This window comes from Tachypleus tridentatus, chromosome 3 (assembly GCF_004210375.1).
Source record: "Tachypleus tridentatus isolate NWPU-2018 chromosome 3, ASM421037v1, whole genome shotgun sequence".
NCBI classification, from domain to species: domain Eukaryota; kingdom Metazoa; phylum Arthropoda; class Merostomata; order Xiphosura; family Limulidae; genus Tachypleus; species Tachypleus tridentatus.
The window spans coordinates 20,761,051-20,787,554 of record NC_134827.1 but is presented as its reverse complement, the minus strand read 5'-3'; the positions used below and the strand labels follow the sequence as shown (position 1 = coordinate 20,787,554).

The window sequence follows — 26,504 nt, the reverse complement described above, 5'->3', positions numbered from 1 at the left end:
CACTAAATAATAAAAAAAATTTGAACCAATTTTCCCGATGAGCATATTTGAGAGAAACACAAGACACATCACAAACTATGAAAACTACGAAGACACGATATTAACGAAAGAAATATCCTTACAAAAACATCTACAGGTAAAGATGAAATACAAACCATCCTTCTAAAAAAGGGCACTCCGAAATTGTTTGACCACCTAAAAACACGATTTAATCTATCTCTCTCCTCAGGATACATCCCAGTTTCTTGGAAACTCACCAATATATTAATGTTCGCTAAGGAAGGAAAGCTAGCAAATAAACCTTATAGCTACCGACCAATCAGCCCGACCAGCTGTGCAGATAAAATTCTCGAAAGAATAATCAGTGATAGACTCTCCACATTCTTGGAGATATCATCAAAATTACCAAAAAAACAAAATGGATTCAGGAAACTTAGACAAACTACAGATCATTTAATTAGATTAACCGAAAATATAATAAATAGCTTCTATAAAAAAGAATGCACTGTCACTTGCTTCCTCGATATCGAGAAAGCATTCGACACCGTATGGCACGATAGTCTCAGGTTCCGAATAAATGAAATGGGACAACCGCGTGGAATTATTCGCTGGCTATCTAACTTTTTGAAAATAGAAAGTGTAGAGTGAATGTTGAGGGTACATTTTCTGAGTACTTTACCCCAGAAGCTGATGTCCCTCAGGGAGGAGTGGTTAGCCCTATACTCTTCATCATGTATGTAAACAATATGGCACTGAATGATCCTAATCATGGATTCTCTTCACAGTTCGCTGATGATGTAGTACTCTTGAAAAGTGCCGCAACACCAACAATAGCAGCCACTAACATACAACCACAACTAAATAGAATAAGTGAATACTGTCAAAAATATCGAATAAAAATAAACACAGCAAAAACACAACTCGTAGTCTTTACGAAATTGACAAAACATAAAAAACTAAACCAGATTTATATATGAATGGTACACTACTTCAGACTGCCACATCGGTTAAATTTTTAGGTCTAACCCATGATTCAAAATTAACTTGGATTTACCATGTCAACAAAATTAAAAATAAAGTCTGGCGAAGAACCAACTATAATAGGAGTCTAACTGGCAAAACCAGTGGAGCATTTACAGGCAACATACTAAAAATTTACAAAACATACCAGTAATAGACTACGCATCTCCGGCATGAATAACTGTAAGCGACAAAATAATTAAAACCAAACTACAAACAATCCAAAACACACTACTCACAACAGCATACAGAGTTACAAGAACTACATCATCTCAATTCATACATGAATATTCGAACATACCAACCGCACCAGATAGACTCCTACATTGTAGAATAACGTACTTCGATAAAAATTGGATGAAAAACGAAACACTATGCGAACTAGATAGATACCTGATACATGATGAAGCTGGACCTAAACATCTCTACCCGGTCAATATATATTTTAAACATAAAATAATACTAAATAAAAATAAATAAAATAAATAAATAAAAATAATAATAAATATATAATAAAACATGTATGTTTGTTATATATATATACATATAATGAATAAAAAAAAGTGATACAAAGAAACTTGACATCCGGCTGATAGGGCAAAATAATAACCATATATGTTCCACAATACATGGACATTGCCCTGAAAAGGATCGGAGTAATATTCAGTTCACTCTGACCCAAAAATGAAGTAAATATCACTATCAAATACTGCAAGACCACACAAGTACGGGGAGGAGGAACAGGTCAAAGAGAACCTGACTCTCCAGGATACGAACATACAATACCCAAACACCGAGATAGAGGGAGAGTTATGTCAAAAATAATTATATGAGCTGTTATACAAACTAAACAGGTATTGCATATAAAATGAAGAGAGCCACAAACACCTCTCCCTGATAAACTTATACATTAGATCATTAAACTAAATTAAGTATCAAAAGAAATAAAAAACAATGAAAATAATAAATAATAATTTAAAGAATAAAAGTAAATATAAATAAAAAATATTAGTGCTAAAATAAAACAGGTCACCTATGTTCTAGACTTAGATCCGAAAGTACAAAATATATGAACATTGCCCTGAAAAGGGCCTGATTTGTGCTCATCACTCGTGTATTAACTTTAACTATATTAATAAGTCCACTCTAACAGTGAAAAGGAAGGAGGAAAAGGTCGGGTGTACCTGACCCTCCCAGATGTACATATTTATATACCCAAACACATAGAGAGAGAGAGAGATTATATCAAGGGTAATATATGTATAAATAATTCTTCAAGATTTGTATCCTCTATTTCGATAGTTTAATTAATGCTAAATAACCCCTATTACTTAACAAGATTCACGTGACGTTGAAAGTTCAGAGATGTATATTTTAGTTCGCAACAATACTGGCAGTCACTAGTGTTTACATACACACACAATACATTGTTTATTTTTACACTTGAAAATATTTTAAAGACATAGAGAAGAGGCAGAAATTAGCAATACGCATTTAACAATACAAGTTACATACCTTTTTAAATATATGTTTAATTAAAGCAACCATCGACAATAAAATAAATACATAAAAATAAATCAGTAAAAAAAATACAATATTTAATTCTCTCCAAACATAAATATCTTTCTAAGTTGAACAAAATTTAAATTTTATGAGAGTTAGTTTCGTCACATCTGATGATATTACGTTTTTAAAGCTCCTCCTACCTAAAGGAACTTCACTTAGATTGGTAGGAATATTTGTACACAGTTCTACAGTTGTTTTCAACTTGTCCTATTGGTATCTGTATTTATTACTTCAGAAATCCTTCATAAAATATTTAGTAAGCATGGAACAGGATAATCCGGCTTCCGAATTGAAGGTACGTTGATAAAGTTTTATTTATTTATACAAAAAACATATTTATTTCATATAATAAACCTTTACACTATGTGTGTTATACAACGTTGTAAGGCTGTTAACGAACGAGTCTTACGTATGTAATTTTATTCGTTGTATATTCCCGGCATGAACTAATAAGATGTTATAGATAATTTGAATGTTTATTTCCAACTTTGTTTTTGTAATTGAAAATGATTAGAATAGCATATTACGAACATCATATGAATCTTTTTAATTATTATTGGATGTTTATTTTAATTGAACATTGAAGTACACGAAAAAAATTTTCAAGGATTATTTACACAAATTTTACCATTGATATAATTATTATACTTTCAAATTTTGCTTAAAATTATCTTAGCAATTCAACTGAAAACTACGCCTGTATTTCGATGAAATCAAAAATGTGCAAAAATGATGAGCTCTGACTCTGTAAGGAAAGTTTATTCAAAAACCTAAAAACAGATTTTGCAGGATTAAAAGAATGAATGCGTAGTAGTACATCTAAATATTATAAACTAGACTACAAATATTTTGTTTGTTTGTTTGTGAAGACGAGAAAAACTCACTTATAGAGAAAAATATATATGTAAAACGGCTGGTATGGATAGAGAAATCACTACGTTGAGGAGCGAACACGATTTCGAACTTCCTCGGTCATCATCAGGTTCACAAAGAAAGAAAGAGGTAACTGACCGAAAGCTGACCATATGGTTTAAGGCGGATGTGTAACTGAGGGTAGGAATGTAGAGAGCGTGCTTAGATGTTGGATTATATAAATTAATATAGGTAATAAAGGTGTTCCTTTGTATTGGTTTATTTTGGGCTTGAGTTGTTGTATATGTAAGTCTTCTTTAATTTTACATTTGTTTCTTTATGGGTGTTTTCTATGGTTATGTTGTGTTTATTTGAGTTGCAGTGTTCGAAAAAGTGTGAAGGTGACTTTTGTGTTTTTTTAATCTGGTTTTCATTTTTTCTACTTCTTTAAATCTCTTGTTTAATGCAGCATGTCAGTTGATAATCAATGGCCATTTTTTCTAAGTCTTGTACTTTTTTGCATTTCGTGTTCACCATGGCTTTAAGTATTTTTTTCTGTAAATTCTGGATAACGTTTGTGCATTGATTAAATTTTCTTGATAGTTTTACTTTTACAAAGTTAGGGGATAGTTGTTGGTGCTTTCAGGTTCTGGGCTTGGCGTTCAATAATATACAATACGATTTAGAGGTTTATTGTTCTGTTTAAAGCTTTCGTAAGATACGACACGATTAGTTTGTAAAACAAAGATACCTGCCACCTCAACTATTTTTATCGCAATTTGTTTGATTATTTATATTTTTCCAAGAAACTAAATACTTTTCTAGTTACTTTATTTGAAAATTAGCAAAGGTAAGTTAGTAAAGAACCGAACCTTATCCCATATAACAATATTTTATAAATATTTTGAAAATCAACAACATGTATTAGTAAACTTTACGAATCTAGGTACCTTTAGTTTTGCGTAGTGTTGACATTAATTTAGCAATCTGTTAATACAACTGAGAACCGTATGAAGTTTATTACCTGTCATCATATGTTACCTCAGAACATTTGTTAGGAACTTTGTTATTTTGCTTTTTGTTTATTTTAATATCATAATATCACTAAAAGTTTAAGATATATTTTAAAAATTAAATGTACTTTGCAGCGACATCGGAATTAGTCTCTTTTAAAAATAATTTAGATCAAAATGAAGGATAACAAATATATATATCTAGCTCTCGAAATTCTCATCTCATACTAGTAACTTACAATTTTCGTATTTCGTGGCATATGTACTTTTATCTGACGTCTTTTATCGACCTATAAATTTTAGTTTTCCCTATTAACGTCATTTTAGAGCCTACTGACTGACAACGCACTACTACATACTATTGCAAATGATTCGGGTTAATTAGAACTGAAGAGTTTTATGAAGTGGTAAATGTTGAAACTATGAACAAATTGAAAAAAATAGAAGTGTTAGATTAAGGTTATTTAAATACTTAAATATTAACTGATAAATTAAAAGTTTGTATCTATATGTATTTAAAAAGGTTGAAAATCAAAGCACTTGAATTGAATAATATGCCTACCAAAGAAATTTTAAAACACCTGCTCTAGAAATACAAGCCTGTAATACACTTATATTGTAACTTTTTAATTTTTATTTCATTAAAATTTTACAACAAAAATATAGTACGTTGAAAACATTGCGTAGCATTTGTTAGTAAAGGGCCAAGGTATAAATGTTCTCATTTTATTGGCCAGTGGAGGTTTTAGTAAATGTTATTATACATTTAAAAAAGACATAAGTCTCGAAAAAACATTTGTTTTGAATGCTGTGATGTTTATGTTCCAACATATTAAAAAGTAGAACAATACTATGGATAACAGGTTTGGCAGAACACAATGAAAATTTTCTAAATTTGTTTCACATATTAAAATTATATATAACCATACATAGGACGAAACAAAAATTGCAGAAAAGGAAATCGAAATAACAGTCGATGAACTTAAGGTAAGAAACAATTTAATGTAGAGATATTATAAAATATTTTCTGAAATAGAATAGTTTTTGATACAACTTGATTAAATGTCTTAGCTCTAACAGACATTATCAACTATAATAATTCCAAGTTATATTTGACTAGTTTTTCTAATAGTTTATTTGTTTTTTGTTTGTTTAGAAAAAAATATATTGAAAAAACAATTGAATTAACTTTCAGCCAATCGTATGATTTCTTCGTAACGAAACTAAATGACACGCAAATTAAAGTACTTTGTTTGGTTTGTTTTGAATTTCGCAAAAAGCTACACGAGGACTATCTGAAAATTGATACAGACAGTTTTTGTAATAAAAATATATTTTAACATACAAAGAATAACAAAATTTACAATAATTGCTACTTGCAATTGCTAATTTACAACTTGCAAGTAATAGCGAGACTTTCAGACCATGATGAAAGAATCAAGTTCAAGTTGATGTAGATACGATTCACTTAACAGAAAGCTAGCTAATTCTTTGTTATTTGCTTTTCACACTTCGAGTTTTTTTACCGCAGAGAAATATATAATGTGTAGGTAAAAATAGTTATGTCCGATGTGAATCCCCTGAAGTTAAATGGTTTCTTATATTCAAAATCTATAAACATTCCTGGTGAGATATCTGATGTTATCGATTAGTTAGTGTTAATCACAGTTTTGGTTTACGAGGTTTATATTACACCAACCATAGCAAAACAGGTACTGTCTTATGACGTGACACGTTTGTTACATTTATAGGCGTGGAATGAGTATATGAACAATAGTTAATGTTCAAGTTCACACATATGTTGTTGACTCTTACAGTCGAGAATCATCTGCACATTTAGTGAATAGGCGTGAATTTCGCAATACAGATATAACAGTATAAGTTGTGTATATTTTTAAACATAAATTTAAATAGGTATACTGTAGTAAATCTCTGACAAGAAGTTATACAAACACAGAATTAGTTTTGTGAAATATGAGTTTATTTACGCAAAAGTGGTACATGTACCAGTGAAGATACTTCAAATCACTTCATTTTCAATGTTTAAGTAATCCAATTCATTATTTTACAATAAATTGGAGTGTATATTGCAGCCCAAAGAGGAAGGAAGATTCAGGGGTAACATCTTATACACAGTGGATGAAGTTCCTCGTTGGTACCTATGTTTCGTACTTGGGATCCAGGTGAGAATACGAATTTTAATGTAGTTATTTTATTATATGATATTACTTCAGTTGGTAATATTTAACGTCATTACATACAGATAAAATCTTATTATATTTTATAATTATTATTTTTCATGAAACTTTTCCATAAGACTCACCTGTTGATGATACTCGTTATGTTTAACGATGATGATGAGGTTTATTAACACAAATTATCTAAATATTTCGTATTATTTTTGCAGTACCATATGTTATTTATAGTGAATTTCACTAATGAATCGTTTATTTTTCCAATACTGCTTTAAAAGAACATCTCAGCTGTAAATATGATGTTTCCACTGCAACATTTCACTTCAACATTAGTATTTCCTTTATTCATGCAATTCTTCGTTCCAATATTAACATTGTTTTTGTTTCTTAATAGAGGTTGAAATCAACTTTATTTTGAAAAGTCACTTTCCTTTGTATTCTTACTACTAGTTTACATATTTTAGTTTTCTGCTTCTTTACTTTACCATAAAATTATAAGCCATAAAGAAGTCAAACATTCTACTGTTTCCCATCACTAGAGAGCTGATATTGATCTTCGATTTGTTCCTCTTCAGGGTTACCAGACTTCACACAAATACTTTTTTTTAATGCAAAACGTTTTATTTTGTGTTTTAATATAAATTTTTAGTGAAACATTTATCTTTAACTGAAGATTTACTAATATTTTGAATTGTTAGTGTTTCTGAAGGTATCTCGTTGAATAATTGTCCTTTGTCAGATTACAGGATATAATTAGTTATTTGACTTATCGAATAAAAACACACGTCGATATAATTATAATGAACTACACGTATCACAAAACATTATCTTAGTACGGGCTTATTCTTCGATGATGTGAGTTTCTTTGTTTCAACTCGTAAAAGCGTGTTACACACTGAGCTCTCTCAACTATAACATACACTGTGCACTATTCTAAGTATAATTACTATATTTTATTATTTATTTTACATGTACTTTAATTAAACGAACTTATGTCTACGTTAATTTGTTTCTTTAATCGCGTAAATAATTTTACACATGGTGTGTCTTTTATAATAGCGAAGCTAAATCGGGGTATCTGCTGAGCGCACTGGGGGAAATCGAACTCCAGATTGTAGCGTTGTAAATCCGAATACTTACTACTGTACTAGCGGGAAGATTTTTTTCAATTAAACCAGGATTTATCTATCTAGTATGTAAAGCCTTTAAGAAAGCTTAGTTTAAAAACCAATTGTAAAAATGAGTAAATAAAAAAAATAAAGTAAAGATCACAGGATACACTGCATATGCTTTGTAGTAAAAGAACTTCAACTGGACTATTCTCGTCGTATTTTTTGAATATTACGAGTTTCGCTCAATCAAAGGATGGTCGACTGTGGACATGGGATTGACCTAGTGTTCTTATATACTCATCTAGTTTGTAATAATCCATAAAGATCTATATTAAGAATGCGGTTTTTTAAATTTAATAGGCTTAACGTAAAAGCTTATACCAGTGTAACTGATTATTATCATATTTCTTGAGCGAGTGAAAGGTGGTTAAACCGTAACAGTTAACTTTACAATGTACATAACCCCCGTAACAGTTGCTATTTTAATTATAATGTAAATAAATTAATATGTTTATTATTACATGTTGTTAAACGCCAACGTAAAAATAGTTTAGTTCCCTTCATTAGAGTTTAATTAAAGTACTTTACACTTTTTTTATTGCTAAGAACGGTTCTGATATAGTTTTTGATTGAAATATGAATAAAAAACGGTGTTTATTGGTTTTACAATAATAGCAATATCTGATGATGTTCGGGACCACTGTTGCATATTCGTACTTAGTCACACCAAAGCTCTGCATCAAAGAATCTGACCCTGCTAGAGGCTACATAACATCAACATTATTTTTTGTGTCAGGTTTAGGGTCCTTAATCCAGTCAACATTCGGTACAAGGTAAGAGCCTAAGTCATACATCTAACTTTACAGGCATAAAATGTGGGACAGTTGAAATATCATAATACTGTAGTTTTCTGGAATGATGTCCTTATTATGTACTTACATTGACGTGTTGAATCGCGAAATTATATTACAACACCATTTTTAACTTATGTTCAAATGTATAAATGAATAAAATCCGGCCAATACTTTCTATAGAAATACAGTTATTTTATGCTACAGAAGGTGTTATGTTACAATAAAGTTTTGTTAAGTTTGCTTTAACCTTTATGCGCAGTCCCCTGGCAAAGTCCATTGTTTATCAGAGACATTTGTAATGTAAATATTTATACGTTTAGTTCATTCAATTTTTTTTCGGATTAAAGATTTAGAATTAATAAAAAGGGAACATTCTCTTTTAATTGATGACCTCGATAAAGTTTTCTTTATTTATTTGGAATATCTCGCAAAGCTGCACGAGCGCTATTTTCGCTGAGGGTGTGAGAGGAGGCAACTACTCATCATCACCATTCGCAGATTATTGAGCTATTTTTTTACTAACGAATAGCGGAATTGACCGTTACCTTATAGCGCAACGATAGCTGAATGAAGAAGAATATTTGATGTGACGAATATTCGAACCCGCGACCCTCAGACTGCCAGTCGAGCTCACTATCTAACTGAAAATTTAGTTAACAATGAAAAATAGACATTTCAAATGTTGGAAGTGGAGTAGTGGTGTATTCCAATAATTCAATTTTTCAGTCAAAAATCTCCAAGTAACACAGCAGTACATCTGTGTATTCTCACCGCTAGAAATCAGGTTTCGATACCCGTGGAAGGTACAACACTGATAACCTATTGTGTAGCTTTGAACTTAATTCTAAATACAAAAAAACAAAATTATTTAAAATGTATTGGCGAGAGGGTTTTTAATTTGTAACAAACACAAAAGTGTGTTAGAAATCTATGAAATGTAACATACTTACACAAGCACCTTATTTAACATATCATTTCTATTATCACGTGCAGTAGAAAATTAAAAATGCGTTAAAGATATTCGTTGCGAAGACATATATATAAAGACGGGCGTACCGTTTATGAATTTCCACGTTTTCGGATTGCTTAAAGAAACATTAAGATCCTACCATCTACTCTAGATGGGATATGATAAGAAACAAAGAAGAATAGAGAGCTTTGGACGCGGAATCTCTGATAACTTTGGGAGAAATTGAAACGAAACAAACAAAGCAAAATGTAAAGCTCTAAATTCGTCACATTCTTCAAATTACGCTACATGGTTACTGACAAAATCCAATGCCATCTGATAAGACATAATTAGATAAAACTGGTGAAATTCGAAAACCTTTTTGATGTAACGTTTACAAACTGTGTATATGAAAGAAGCTGTCTGGTGAAAGGTTAATAGACAAAAATATAGTTTTATATAGAACCTTGAACCTGTTTCAGATCTTTTTTTGTAAATATACATATGTTAAAGATAGTTTCGGTATTGTTTATAGTAGCTTGAACTCTCTGTGCAATTATAAACAGAACTGATTTAGTATTTACATGTAAAAACTTACTCAGTGTTTTTTAATAGACTTCCGATAATTCAAGGCCCGTCTTCTGTCTTTCTGGCTCCGATATTTGCTATTTTGAGTTTACCTCAGTGGAAGTGTCCCAGTGAAGAAGAAATGTTGTCGGCTACAGAGGAAGAGCTGCAGGAAATCTGGCAAATCCGAATGAGAGAGGTGAGAAATTATATGAAAACAGTTTCTTGAAATATTATGTATCCGATGTAAGAAATAAGGAGTTTACTAATCAACGGAAAAATAAAAACAATTACTGCACGAAATCCTAAATTATTTATTTCTGATCTGCTACTGAATGAGTACACCTGGAAACTAATAAGAATGTTAGTGTTAACGACAGAGATTTGGAGAAACTAGTACAATTTATTATTGTTGTAATAAGAAGTAGTTCAGCATCACAGACTTTAATTTCATTAGTAAGTCGCAGGTTTTTATATTTACGCTATGTGTTAACGTAAGAAAACTTATCACTAAAATAATATATTATTATATTCATTTTTTTAATCATTAGGCGATACTGTCAAAAATTCGGCGGGCAGTAATGTTGGCAATCACTTCTATTTTAAATTTACATGTAGTACAGTGTTGATTCTTATGATCGATAATCTTCTAAAAATGAGTCATAATAAAGGTTGTTCGCAATACATATTTAACAATATATGATACATGCACTGAAGTGAAACAGTCATAAATGTAAAAGTAAATGTGTACCAGTAATTCCGTTATTCGCTTTAAATTCAATAAGTAATGGCCTGGCATGGCTACGTGGTTAGGGAGCGTGACTCGCAATCTGAGGGTTGCAGGTTTGAATCCTCATTTCACCAAACATGCTGGCTCTTTCAGCCATTTGAGTATTATAATGTGGCAATGAATACCACTATTCGTTGATGAAAGAGTATCCCAAGGGTTTTGGATGGGTGGTGATTACTACCTGCCTTTCCTTTCGTATTTCAAAGCTATATTAGTGAAGGCTAGTGCAGATAACTTTGAGAGATATTCACACGAAACAAACAAAGCAAAATGTAAAGCTCTAAATTCGTCATATTCTATATTTTTTATAGATATTTTTATATTAGCATATAATAATAATCAGTTTATAAAATAATTAAATACAAATCCTATTTAATTTTCTGTGACAGATTTAAACCCAGATTGAAATATGGCCTTCAGATTTCTTTATTATTAAATGAAATTGTTATAAACACATAATTAGAACACACGAAAATTAATCACCTAAATCATACAGTTATTTTTTTTGATAAAATTACGATTTTCTTTTCAGAGAAAAGGAACGTCTATTTACTTTTTTTTACATTTTCGAATAATTCCTAAAATAAACCTGAGAGACACTTAACTAATTACTTATCTGAAATAAACTATAATATATCTTTGCAGAGATTAAAATATCGTTTCTCATATATTTTTCTAGATACAAGGCGCTATCATTGCGGCATCAATCTTTGAAATAATTATTGGACTTTCAGGCGTTATAGGAATAATACTTCAGTGGTTAACACCATTAGTTATCGTCCCTTCCATCTCGTTGATAGGACTTTCAGTTTTTAAAGAAGCAGCTTCTATAGCGAGTAAGAACTGGGGAATAGCAATTATGTAAGTCTTGTACTACAATGGACTTTTTTCTTATTGATAGTTTACGTACTTTTATTTTATTTGATCTGTTATTGTTCATTTAAAACGAATAAACTAATTGTTAGTGTGATAACATTAAATTGTAATAAGTAAGTCACGGGATTATTCTAGTAATAAGTATAAATGGTCGATCTTTTGGAAGCTAATTTGTTTTCTATAATTTGCAATATAGCAACTTCTTGGGTGGTTTGTTGTCTTGAAATTTTTAAATTGATTCACTTATTCTGAATACCAAAATGATATCCATATTTCTCTATCACATACTGACTTTTCACAAAACGTCATATGAACATGATATGAATAATTTTCATTTAAATCGGGTCTTTTTTAGTTTAAAGTAGCGACAGCTACTGGATATAACGTTTCTGAGATTAATTTAGACGTCAGAGTCTTATAGATTATTCTAGAACACAAAAGAAACACACCGTTAATACATACCCAATAAACAGGCAGCATGACGTTCCATTTCTGTATATTATTTAATTGTGCCTGCACTGATACATTAATTTTTATTTTGAATATTACTTATTCGTCTCTATGGAAACAAGAGGTTGTGTAAATCACTCAAAGATATTTGTGGTAAAGGTGTAGTAAAGAAACTAAGAAAAAACATCACAGAATTCGTCAAAGAGGCATTTAACGACAAAAAAATGGGTCCTAAGGGAAATTTACGTTATTTGTGTCGAAGAGCTGAGATAATGAATTAAAAGTAGGAGAAAGTCTTTACCTTTCGGAATTTCAGCAGTCTGGTATGAGTCTAAAAACCACAGTAATGACTGCTATTTTTTATCATTGTTCGTACAAGGCTACAACACTCGAAATATAAAGGAAATTTCTCATCCGTACCTTCATTCTGCTTTAAGGCTAACAGGTGATGTTCATGAACCTGTTCGTCCTCCATCAGAGACTCTTCATACAGTTTCATGTGATTCTGAATCCGATGTCAATAGAAATGACGATAGGGACGCTGTTCAACCAGAAATATCTTGTAATGTTAGTGATTTCACGAGAAATTTGGGCCTTTATAGATTCTGGAGTCCAAACTTCTGGATAAGAACTTAATTTCTCCATGGAAATACTTTTGCAGGTACAGAATTCATGAGAAATTGATTATACCATTCTTTTTGCAAGAAGGCTCACTTCTTAATTGCAACAATATTGCTGAATTAATTCCAATGTTAGGAGCTGCACTCTATGATCTAAGTGAGTGGCGATTGTTTATTAATTCTACCAAGAGAAATCTACAAGTGTTCTCCTTTACAATGGTAACATATATGCTTCTGTTCCTGTTGCTGATTCACTTGAATGCAACACATGAAAATTTCAAACTTCTTATAAGGTGAAGTACAAAGAACATGGATGGCAACATTGCGGATAATAAAAAATTATTTGCATGTTGTTGGGTCAAGAAACCGTCCAAACAAAGCTCCCATGTTTTCTGTGTGAATGGTACAGCAGAGTATGTAGTAGCACTGGATAAAGAAGCAATACTCAAACTGTTTGATACCAAGACCTAAAAACATCAGAGAAAGTGGAATATCAGTATGAAGGCTTATCGTTGAAATGAGACGCTCCAGACGCCATACATAAAAAGACCACAAAACATATTTCACGTACGAAATATTATTGTTCTATAACAACTAGAAAAATAGAAGTTTCTCTCTCAAAAACGATATACAGACAATGAAGGCAAATACTGTTTTGAAGGGATACAGAGAAAGACGATTACTTCCTAAGATTATAGATAATCATAAACGTACCCTACACTTAACACTATAAAAGGGTTAATAATCACAGTATTAACTGCTAAAATAAAACTTATATTAATTATTCCTAAGTAAGTTACAGTAAGTGGTTTTTCCAGCTACGTATTCAGTATTCTAACAACACTGCATCTTGTTGTTGTTTGTTTTCAGAACAATTTTACTTTTTGTGCTCTTCTCTCAGTACCTCGAAAATATTAATATTCCTGGTTGTAGCTACAGTAGAGAAAGAGGATGGAAGATCGAAAAACTGCCAGTTTTCAAGCTTTTTCCAGTAAGTATAGGCTTAAAACACGGTTCACACACATTTCAGTTTTATATAAAAACACACTAAAGCCTCAATTATAAAGAGTATTGTTAAAAAAGAAACATTGTCTAAATAATTAAGAGTTACTTAAAATGTTTTGTTGTAAGATTGCAAAAAAAACATTTAAGAAAATGAACTTAAATATAGATGACTATTACTGTTCATAGGTAGCGCGGTAAAACAGGTTGAAAATACAACAAATGTATTATGAAACAAGTACCACAAGGGAAAGAAACAAAAAATTGTATTTGATGTGCAAAGAAAAATATTAAAGCAACTTTTGAAAATAAATAACATTAAATTTGTTTAATTTTTATGTATCGCGTATTTGTATCATAAAAACTGTAAATTTGAAATTATTTTTACTACGTACTAAAATGTTCATTTCAGCCTCATATTAAATGTCAACTATTTCATTTTTAACACATTCAGTGGGCTTTGTTGTTAGCCTTGTATCTGAACCAATTTCCACTGGCATAAATTTAAATGCTAATATATTGCTTTATGGTTTATTTAAGAGATTAATAATAAAAGTAAAAAAATAAACAAATGTATAATGGTTAGCGAATTAATCTTAATGATGAATAAAAGTAACTCCAAGACTATTTGCAGGTCATACTTACAATAGTTACTGCGTGGGTTATTTGTTTCATACTAACTGCTACAGATGCCCTTGGACCAACTAACCCGGCCAGAACTGATCTTCGTGTGAAGACGATGTACTCCAGTCACTGGTTTAGATTTCCTTGTCCAGGAAAGTAGTTATAAATATAACCATTGAAAGTTAGATTTTTTTTATTTACGTGAGGAATTTATGACATTATCCGTTGCTCAATTCTTTTCATATACAACCTTTTTATCCTTTCAGTTATCATGCAACTAATTTGTTTAAATCCCTTCTAAACATATATTACGTTGAAATCAATATTATACTAATAAAAAGTAATAATGTGAAAGATGTATCAGTTTTATGTTCTACTGTGATTGGGCCTGGCATGGCCAAGCGCGTTAAGGCGTGCGACTCGTAATTCGAGGGTCGCGGGTTCGCATTTCCGTCGCGCCAAACATGCTCGCCCTTTCAGCCGTGGGGGCGTTATAATGTTACCGTCAATCCCACTATTCGTTGGTAAAAGAGTAACCCTAAGAGTTGGCGGTGGGTGGTGATGACTAGCTGCCTTCCCTCTAGTCTTACACTGCAAAATTAGGGACAGCTAGCACTGATAACCCTCGAGTAGCTGCGAAGTTCAAAAACAAACAAACAAATCTACTGTGCATGTGTTTTATTAAAGCAGTCGATACGTATTTTAAGAATGTTACATTTCAAGTTTTATGTTTTATTGTACATGTGTTTTGTTAAAGCAGTCGATATGTATGTTAAGAATGTAACGTTTGAAATAAAGGTGGACCATTTACATCTTCATTTTGGTCTTTCAGGACAGTGGGGTTTACCGACAGTCACCATCAGTCCTGTTTTGGGAATGTTTGCAGGTATATTAGCATCGGTATTGAAATCAATAGGAGATTACTACGCATGCGCGCGACTAGCTTGTGCACCTCCTCCTCCAACTGGCGCTATAAATCGTGGAATATTTGCAGAAGGAATTTCCTCTACCATCTCTGGAATTTGGGGATCTGGATGTGGAATGACTTCCTACAGTCAAAACATTGGAGCAATCGGGATAACAAAAGTATACCCATGTGCTGCCCTTCCAGAATATATTTGTATTTAAAATTTGAATATTACTTTCATTACTTAAACTTATTGTATTATTGTGGCATATGTATGTATAGTATAATTGCTGATATCTTAGAAACTTAAAGACGTGTATATGTTGTAACGGGAGATATTTCAGAATCGTAAAATTCGGAACATTTTTCATTTGTTTGATTTTCACACTAATAGGTGGCTAGTCGACGGGTTATTCAGTATGGTGCAGTAACCATGATGGTTTTTGCAGTTCTGGGGAAGTTTGGAGCCTTCTTAAACATAATTCCTGAGCCCATTATTGGTGGAATCATATGTGTTATGTTTGCGTTGGTAACGGGAGTTGGACTATCCAATGTACAATTTATCGACTTTCACTCATCGAGAAATACTTTTATTCTTGGATTTTCTTTATTTATGGGGATTACCATTCCAAAGTGGTTTAGTGGCCATCCTGGAGCTATTGATGTAGGTATGTACATTAATTAAAGTGAGAGAAGTTTGGGGAAGGAAATTTGTTGAAGGTTTCAAAACAGTTTCTGAATCACCTGTTAAATAATACAGACGGCTCAATGCTCCACAATTTAGAAAACATACAAAGTACCAAACACTTATTAATGTGATTGGAGTTTGGTGAAAGAAATTTGTTGAACGTTATGAAACAGTTTCTGAAATCATCTGTTAGATAATACAGACTGTTGAATATTACAGAAATTACAAAACATAGAGTATCCAATGTGAAAAAATTTATGAGAGTGGTTTGTGTCACACCAAATAGAAGATTCTTATAACATTAAAAGATGGTTGAGAGTTATCTAATTATCACAGAACTTTATAAAATTTATAAAATATTCTTAAAGTTACAACGAGTTGGTAAACCTTAATGTAACTGATTATTAAATTATTTATTTTGTTTCGTTTAGGGAATGACGTAGCAAACCAACTCATTTCAGTTCTTTTGAACACCAGTGTATTTGTTGGTGGACTCATTGCGTTTGTGTTAGACAATTCCATACCAGGTAAGGGATCATTCTGTCGAGAGTTTATGAATGAACCAAACATATGGCAATGTGATATGTAACTCCGTTAAAATATTATGTTCGGGGTTTATATTATATTTGGCTTCAAAGTATTCAGTTATTTCTGGAGCTTATACTAGCTGTATAAAACATTACAGTTTTATTCTGCGTAACTCTCAAAACAAAAAAAAACAACAACTTGTATTTGTAACATAATTTTTCTGACAATTCATTCATCCATTTCCATTTTAACCGGTTCCCTATCTAGTACAATGGTAGGCTTACGAACATACAACGTTAAAATCAGGGGTTCGATTCACATGAGTGGACTCAGCAGATAGCTCGACGTAGCTTTGGTATAAGAAAAACGCACTCCCTCTATTTTAACCTACCAACTTCAGAATACTGTCTCCGGTCTGTTTAAATCAAGTTATGATGTAATGGTATTATATTTAGTGTAATGATAGACAATGTAATAATTATATATGCCTCAGTTAATTTGCTTTGAAAATAAAATTGAAATTCTCAAAATATTTAAAAGTTTATTATTTTAAAAGACCCCTGGTGTATGACTGCGGACTCTTTGCGTTTCTCTTAGACAATTCCATACCAGGTAAGGGATCATTCTATCGAGAGTTCGTTAATAAACCAAACACATGGCAATGTGATTTGCAACTATGTTAAAATGTTATGTTAGGGGTTTATATTATGTTTAGCCTTAAAATATTCAGTTACTTTTCAGTTGCTTGCTAGAAACCGGGTATCGATATCAGAGGTGTAGCATTGTGCTTCATTCCGAACAAACTCTTTCAAAGTCCTACGGGGGAAATTAATGCCCTTTAATATTACAATAAGAACGACCACAATGGCTGCAGAAACGAAAGATCTTAGAAACGTTAAAAATTTCTGCAATTTAGAAAGCCTAAACAGGAAGTACATCAACTAAGAATCCACTATGATTAAATATGTATAAACATATTACCATTGTCTAGAAATTTGTTTCCGTTGCTGATGTCAATCACTAAGGTACACAATGGGCCTTCTATGTAGTAGTTGTTATGAGTTTCAAATCAAGAGTTTTAGCAACTTAGATTTGTGTAAGCCTCTGAGAGGGCTTTATATAAATAGATGTTAACACGGCGAAAAACATACTTTAACTTGATAAGACATCAACCAAAAGGGAGATTGTAAAACATGAACAAAAAGATTTTGATAGGAATACACATCAGCACTGATCGAAGGTTCTTCTGTAATTTGTATTTATGGTCCAGAATAAGAATGAAATCCTTACTGGTCGAATACAGATGTGAACATCACAAGATGATCACTGAAATAAAACAATAAGTTATAACTGATTCCTTCTTTAATTTAACATTAGACAATTTAGAAACATTTCTGATAAAAGTTTGTACAATGAAATACTGTGTGTTTTACTCGTTGTTTCGTATTGTTTAATATATTGTTCTGTATTAGTAGTTCTTTGCTAACAGTAATTTTGCTTCTCATATTTTTTCATTGAAAATATATTCTTTGAAAAAATCAACAAAAGTGTTTATAAAATCTTTAAGAATCTTCTTCACCGTTGTTTCACATAATTTTCATTTTATGTCACAGTAAAATAGGACTTGAAAGGCCCAGAGACTCAACACTAAGTCTGATAGTTAATAGAGCTAAAAATCAGGTTTCAATATGTTTAGTAGACATAGTGTAGATAGTACATTGTACAGCTTTAAACATAATAATAAAGAAAATTAAAAATTAAAATAACCTCTTTCATATAAGAAACTAATTTTCCTCCATAATTCTATTTTTCATGTATTATATCATATTTGTACTGACCACAGATATAGAATCGAAGAAAGTCTGTTACGTTCCTTTTTGTTGCCAAGTGTCAAGTCTATAGAACGACCTGTATATCATGTGTTTAATATTCACAACCTACATATGAGAAACAGGAGAAAATATTATGTCTTTTAAAAATAAATGTAATATTAGATGTAAATCAATAAACATCTTTTTCAAGTATCTCAATGAAAACAATAACACATTTAAATTACTCTCAAAGCTGAAAATATGTAATAAGAATGTATGAATTTCAGGGACTGAAGAAGAAAGAGGACTTATCAAATGGAGAGAGCAAGGCCTTGAACAGAACAGGTCTGAAGGAGATCAGTTGACATGGTCGTCACCTTCAATCTATGACCTCCCATTTGGCATGAACCTAATTAAAAGATATAAAATTTTCAAGTACATTCCTATCAGTCCAACATACGATCAGAATAGTTTATTTGGTAGTGTAAGATCATTGTTTAAAAAAATTATACCTCAAATCAATTGTAATCGTAACATCGATTGATTGTCGAAAGTACAAAAAAAGTTATCATCCTTTTATAATTTATAACTGTTACAACAAAAACTGTTGAAAGTAAAAACATGCCGTGATTGTCTTTTCACATACGACGTTTGCAGAAATGTCACCATAAGTGTTTATCAGTTTGTACATCATCCGTGATTTGATATGTTGTTGACAGACAAGACTGAAACAAAACGCAACAATAACTTAGTAAATATTTTCCACTGAATAAAGACGATTTTCATTTTACATTCATAAGTTTGATTAACAGTTATTTTAATAATATTTAAATAGGTATGCTTTGTAATACAACTACACGATAACAAAATGAAAAGACATATTTGAGGTTAATTCATATTATTTGATATATACCAATAACACCTTTGGAAGGTTTAACTCTCTGTCACTAGTTTCACACCACGTGTAACAAAACCTAATGAATGATTTCCTGCTTCCAAGACAAACTTTATATGTTACTATTTTATGACATTTTGATCGTTGTTAGTATAATCTCGATATACAGCTATCTTTTAAACTCTGACAACTCTTTATCAAGTTTTGGTTTAATACTTGAAAATCGGAACTATAAATATAATCATTTTACTTAGATAATTTTTATTTTATAATATTGTTTTGAATGTAGTGTACTTTGAACATATGAATAAGTTTAAATTAAATATAACTAATTTGATCATTAAGTACTATGCATGTCTTCATGTTTCGTTAAATAAAGGGATTCTGATTTTAAAAAATGTTAAGACCTTTGTCAGCATATGTAGCCGCAATAATAGGAGTGACAGTGTTGGTCATTATCTTACGTTAGTTTAAATAAAACATTTGAAACTATTTGCACTTATTTTTAATGTAATTTAAAGTGAACATTGGAGATCATTTAAAGCAATAAAGAAGGTAGAAGTGGTTCATGTGATAACCACATGACTACGGCCGTTAATACATGGATATTTAGTACCAACATCTAGAGTGATATCAGGCAGCAATAATAGTACTATGATGTAAGAACTAAATAGATGAAGAATAGTGAAATAAACAAATTCAGATTTAATCCACTCAATAAATTAAACTGTTGCAAAAAATGAAATATTTATAGTTCAAATAAAGGATTATGTCGTTCTATAATATCTCATATTTAAGATATATTCAGGCATCTAAGAACTTGACCTTATTAACAAAAATTATAAAAGGTTTCAAAACTTATTATTTCTGTATTAATAAGATATTATTTACAAGCATAAATATCAAAGTGTTATTCATAAAACTTCATAACCAAACTGTACTCACATCTGTCCCTTGCAGGATATTCAATTAATTCTCACGTTTTATAGTGCAATAATTCTTCTGAAATAAATCATGTAATTTTATTTTACCGTTTCAAAGTAAATGGCCAACACTATTGTCATCATACTAAACAAAGACATTTAGGTGAAAGGACTATTTTAAACAAATGACTATGACTTTAAAGAAACTAATGAATTTCAAACATATTTTAAAATTCATTAGGCTTATATACTTTGAGGAAAAGAGATAATGCAGAAATTGTTCTTGTTATCAAACATTTCATAATCACAAGCAAGCAAGAGAGGTTTAACAAAGTATTTAAGATTCTGTTTTAAGTAAGTTCCGTTCTAAAACATTGAAAATGTGAAAAAACACAACTGAAATATTTATAAATAGTGATAGAAGATTGTTATATTGGACTAACTGAATATCTTCGTTGTAAAACTACTTTATTGGCAAATTAAAATACACTAAAAGCTACGCAACTGTAAATGTTTTATGAATGTATGTAAAAAATAATTTTAAGGAACAACTTCAGAGTAAATATCATTTTCGAACACTACTTTCCTCGCCAATTAAAATAGAATAAAACTAAACAATCGAGCAAGTGTTAAAAATAAAGACAGCACATTCTCCAAAAAATAGCTGAAAGTAAGAGTCAAGATACTTCATTTACCTTAGAGCTTTTAACATGTGAAGAAAGAAATCAAATTGCTTACAAATTACACTATGATAAGGAATTGAGTTATTAATTTCAAGTGCCATTGATATATTCGATCATAACGTTACTTATATCTGAACAAACTGTATTCTGAATGACCTTTATGCATTAACAAAGACAGTTAACCTGATGATGATCTAAGAAGGTCGGAAGGTTGTTCTCTGCTTTATTAGTATAAATGTTAATACCCATATCAGCCGTCAAGAAATGTATATACCAAAGATATATTGTTGAAAATTGCTGGGCGATTGATAGTAATAGCCTTTAGAAACAACTTTTTAGAACTTCACTGAAAATGTTTTCTTACAACTATTTCGCAAAAAAAAATTAAATTTCAACTCCATTAAATAGAAGTCGAGATCACACATCATATAAAGAGTAAATCCAAATATTAATAAATTAATTACGTCTTTATAGTTTAGTCACGTGATGTCAAACATGAGATTTATCATCTTTTGAAAGAAAAAGAAATTTATAAGTACAACTTCTACTAGTGACAAATTTATTAGATGAGATAATACGTTTATGTTGTTTCTTCCTTTGTCTAACATAAGGTTTCATGTCTTAGCATTGAGTAAGTATCTCATACATGTAGTTTATGTGTGAATTTATATTACGTCTAATATTGTTAATTTCTTAACTCACGGAGTGCGTCGCTATCTCACGTAGCTTTCTAAAGAGTTTCTACAAATTAATTGTGATATTACGTAATTAGACACAGAGTTCAAGTTAAAAGTTTTGTGGCATTAAACATGATTTGTTTATAAAAAATACGTCAACTACCTCATCTGTTTTGTCTCATTTCGTTCCAGTAAGTTATATTTTCGAACAAACAAAATACGACTATGGATGTCTTATTTAAAGACCAGCGAATGTAAATTATTAGAAAAGTGAAAATTATTATATCTAAGAATATTTTCTAGACATAATAAAAACAACACGTATCAGTTAACTTTGCGAATCCAGATACTTTGTGTCAGCATAGTGTCGATATTACTAATTAAGCAGTATGTAAATACAGCTGAGAACCTTGTGAAATATATTACATGTCATCATTAGTTACTCTAGAACATTTGTTTGTTGATTTGTTATTTGCTTTTTCTTTGTTTTAATACCATAAAGCCTTCAACAAATGTTTAAGGCATATTTTTAAAATTAGATGTACTTTTGCAGGGTCATCGGAATAAAATTATTTTTATTTCTTGCTTTTGAAGTTCATATGACACGCTGTATGGTAACTTACATATTGTGATAATTATTCTCGTGATTAGTGGCATGAGCATATTTATTGTCCTCATGACAGTTGCACACTGCAATTTTAAGCGTCGTTTACTTGGTATCATTTTAGGGTGTACTTACTGATTTACAGACAACACGCTATTATATAGTAGTGCAAATGTTAAAAATAGATTACTCCTCCAGAACCCTTTGTACTTTTTCTGGTAAATTAAAACTTAAAGGTTTTCATAAAGCATTGAATATTGATACAATGAACAAACCGAAAAAATAGAATTACGTGATCAGGGTTATTTTAATACTTAGAAATTAACTAATAAATCTAAGGTTTACCAAGCCATCGGTTTACAAAAGTGAAGAGCAAGATGCCAAATAATCTTAGGTATTGAATATCATGTCTCCTAAAGAATTGCATAGAACCCTGCCTTATAAATACAAGTGTGGGATATGCTTCTGTTATTAAATTATAATTTTAATATAATCACAAATTTTATATAAATTTGTTTTTGTGTATATATTTATATGTAGAAGAAACCAAACACAGTAGTAAAAGAAAATCCAGAAAAAGTTTATGAATCAAAAGTGAAAAGCGACATATGAATCAGCTGTTCTTAGTTTACAAATACTCTTCGCGTACAAATTAAAACTCATACAAATTAAGGGAGTATAAAATATTGAATTGTATGATAAGAATAAAATGTACAAAGATATCTTTAGAAATATTATCGTCTCTCAGACAATTTGTTAAGATACCTTAAATATAACAGCCATCTTAACATATATTTTTAGTGTAGTCAATACAGAGTAATGTTTGCATAATTTTTTTATAGTTTATCTGTGTTTCCTAGATTCGGTATGGCCAGGTGGTTAAGGTGCTCGACTCTTAATTTGAGTGTCGCTTTTCCGATCCCCATCACATCAAACATGCTCGTGCGTTTACCCTTGGGGCAGCTATATGTGACGGTGAATCCCACTATTCGTTGGTAAAAGAGTAGCCCAAGAGTTAGCAATAGGTGGTGATGACTAGCTGCCTTCCCTCTAGTCTTCCACTGCTAAATTAGGGACGGCTAGCTCAGATAGCTCTCATGTAGGTTTGCGTGAAATTCAAAAACAAACAAACAAACAATCAATCGGCATGACCAGGCTACTTGGGCGCTCGACCTGTTATCTCAAGATCGCGGATTCGAATCTCCGTCCCGACAAACATGCTCGCCTTTTCATCTGTTGGGACGTTGTAATGTTCGGTCAATCCTACTATCCGTTGGTAAAACAGTAGCCCAAGAGTTGGAGGTGAGTGGTGATGACGAGCTGGTGTCCTTTTACTATTACACTACTAAATTAGGAACGGTCAGCGTAGATAACTCTCGTGTAGATATTGAGAAATTTCTTATCTAAGAAAGAAGCTGTTGGAGTCATTCAAATGATGCAATGTCTCCCACAGAGCCCCAGTCTCAACTCAAATAAGCAGATCTGGATTTGATAGATCAAAACTTGACAAATCAGAAATTGCTTCCAAATGTCTGCTGTTAGTAAAGCAAAAAGGGGATTCTCAAAATATTAACTGATCTGAACTAAAGCACCTCCACTTAGTTTCCATTGTTCTAAATATGAAAATTAATAACATGCTGATGCTTCACCTAAGCTAGTTAACATTTGATGCAAGATAAGATTTTATACTGTTCACCTGACTTTAATTGGCTTAGAAATGGGGAGCACTTCAAATATCCTAGAACTGTGATATCCTTAAATTACCTTAACCCCAAGGAACAAATTGAACTCATTATTTTACACTATTATAAATTACTCTATTTCAATAGTTTCGTTAATTTCATGGCTTTGTTTTACTTTTCATAAATCACAGAATTTTATACTTTATTTTCAACACATCCATATATTTCGTAAATAGGTATAATGTTCCAAACAATGTGGAAAGATTTTTCTTTAACTTAAGTTCTTTGTAGAATAATAACTTCTTACGTGAATAGTGACACAAATTCAATTTTTCAATGAAATATTACTTCTATTCATATGATATTTCTACAAAAGTAATATAGTTTTGGTTTCTTTGTTTTTCGCACAAAGATGCATGAGGGCTATCTGTTATTCGCCCACAATGGGTATCAAAACCCGAATTCAAGCGTTGTAAGTTTGCAGACATACCACTGTGCCACTGGGGCCATTTTGAAGTCTCAATGAAAAGCTGGTGACTGGTGTTGTTTTTGATAATGAAGGTATAAAATAACTAATTATAGTGAAATGCAAGTTTGAAGGGATACTATCCTTTCTCTACATGGTATTCGTGAACTATTGAATATGAATAAACTTGTGGCTCGAAGGACATCTTCAGAAAGATCTGTTACGAGTGGAACCCTTGCTGTCATAAGAAAGGTGCAGCGTCTTGTAACAGATGACAATCCCGAAAATAAAGCTTTTTCGTGTAGAAACGTTGGGAAAAGGAACACGTTACGTTTACACAAGCAGGTTATATGACCTACCCTATTAACTAACACATGCGGCTTGAAAATAAAACCTGTGTGCTTTGGATATTTAATCCTTTCAAGGAATCCTTTTACAACGAACATTACGTTTCAGGGATTCTGTCAAAATGCACAATCATCAAATAAAGTGCAAGATTTAATATATAGTAACCTTTCTCATACTTACTGAAAACAGAGTGAATCTATTTAATGTCATTGATAAATTATCATTATTTATAAGCTATATAAATACATTTAAAACATTTTAGTTTCACATGAGAAAATGTATATGTTTGAAGTTAAGCACAAAGCTATACAATGGGCTATCTGTGCTCTACCCTTCACAAGTATTGAAACTGGATTTTTAGCATTTTCACACTGATGTGCCACCGAAAAACTGAAAAATACGCCTGATTTGCAATTGACATATCTTTTATTTATTCATTTTCAAGCTTAAAGTTACGCAACGGGACGAACTGTGCTGTGCTGTGCTCATCATGTGTGAAGATTGTTATATAATGTAACTAGATAACTGGATTTGCAAAATTCTGAAATGTTACACTATCCTGACTAGACTACCCAGTATGTGGGTCATCATCTTCATTGAGTCTAGTCACAATCGGTTAATTTATTTCTCCTTCATAGGTTTTCTAAAAGCGAAGCGGAAAACAACGTTTGTCTTTTTTAAACTGACGCTATTCACATGACAACTTTGAAAACTTTTATCAAAGCTACACCTTAAATTTGTTTGTTTGTTTGTTTTGAATTTCGCGCAAAGCTACTCGAGAGTTATGTGCGCTAGCCGTCCCTAATTTATCAGTGTAAGACTAGAGGGACGGCAGCTAGTCATCACCAACTCTTGGGCTACTCTTGAATAATGAATTTAACTGTCACATTATAACGCCCCCACGGCTGAAAGGGCGAGCATGTTTGGTGCGACCGGAATTCGAACCTGCGACCCTCGGATTACGAGTCGAACGCCTTAACACGCTTGGCCATGCCGGTTCTACACGCTTAAATGTGCAATAGAATAACTGCGAGTTACTTCTACTTTCAGAGCGTCAACTTAACATATTTGGTTTAAAAAAACGATGACAGTTTTTACACAGACTTCGATGTGTAAAAGTTATAAGTCCATGTTTCTGAGAACTTACTACTTAACGTAAATAAAAAGTAATTAATTTATTCCTCATTCTGTACTATTCTGAAACCTAATAATAACAGAAGGCAGATTTTTTTTTTTACGTTAGTCTGCATTACTTTATTACGATTATTAAATTGTAGGAGAGTAAAAGTAACATTTATTTGTATTTCGTCTACCAAATGCTAATCCATAAAAGACTTTCTTTTAATATCTGTCTCGTCATCTGTATAAGCTCACCCGAAAAAAGTGTGCTCAAAATTCCACTTCAAATGTTACAATTAATGTTACAGTTTTAAAGGTTAAACGCTGAAGAAACATTAAAACCAATATATGTAATAATAGTGACAAAAATTGACATGAGACAGCATATATTTCCTCTGATTCTTCTTATCATATTTATTATAAGATTCATAGGAGAGGGATGCAGTCAGTTTTCTAGAGGGACAGCGGTAAGTCTCGGGATTCACAACAGTAAGACTAGCGGTTTGAGTATTCTCATTAAACAGAGCAGATAGCTATTAGAAAACACCTACTCAAACAGGCCTAGCATGGCCAGGTGGTTAGGGCACTCGACTCGCAATATGAGGGTTGCGAGCTAGACACCTTATCTCGCCAAACATACTTGCCCTTTCAGCCATAGATGTGTTATAACATTACTGGCGGTG

At 31.5% G+C, this 26,504-nt stretch overlaps 1 protein-coding gene across 1 annotated transcript in view; it reads left to right on the top strand.

The window, feature by feature from the left end:
* Nucleotides 1-19,811, top strand: part of LOC143247931 (solute carrier family 23 member 1-like) — a 35,397-nt gene extending 15,586 nt beyond the window's left edge. Inside the window, exons 4-14 of the mRNA XM_076496482.1 lie at nt 6,545-6,634; nt 8,434-8,591; nt 10,177-10,327; nt 11,598-11,779; nt 13,735-13,855; nt 14,501-14,646; nt 14,757-14,763; nt 15,133-15,576; nt 15,792-16,065; nt 16,517-16,612; nt 18,712-19,811. Of these exons, the coding sequence (XP_076352597.1) occupies nt 6,545-6,634; nt 8,434-8,591; nt 10,177-10,327; nt 11,598-11,779; nt 13,735-13,855; nt 14,501-14,646; nt 14,757-14,763; nt 15,133-15,576; nt 15,792-16,065; nt 16,517-16,612; nt 18,712-18,968 (1,926 nt within the window). The 3' untranslated portion in view covers nt 18,969-19,811. The remainder of the gene's footprint in view (nt 1-6,544; nt 6,635-8,433; nt 8,592-10,176; nt 10,328-11,597; nt 11,780-13,734; nt 13,856-14,500; nt 14,647-14,756; nt 14,764-15,132; nt 15,577-15,791; nt 16,066-16,516; nt 16,613-18,711) is intronic.
* The last annotated feature ends 6,693 nt before the right edge of the window (nt 19,812-26,504 follow it).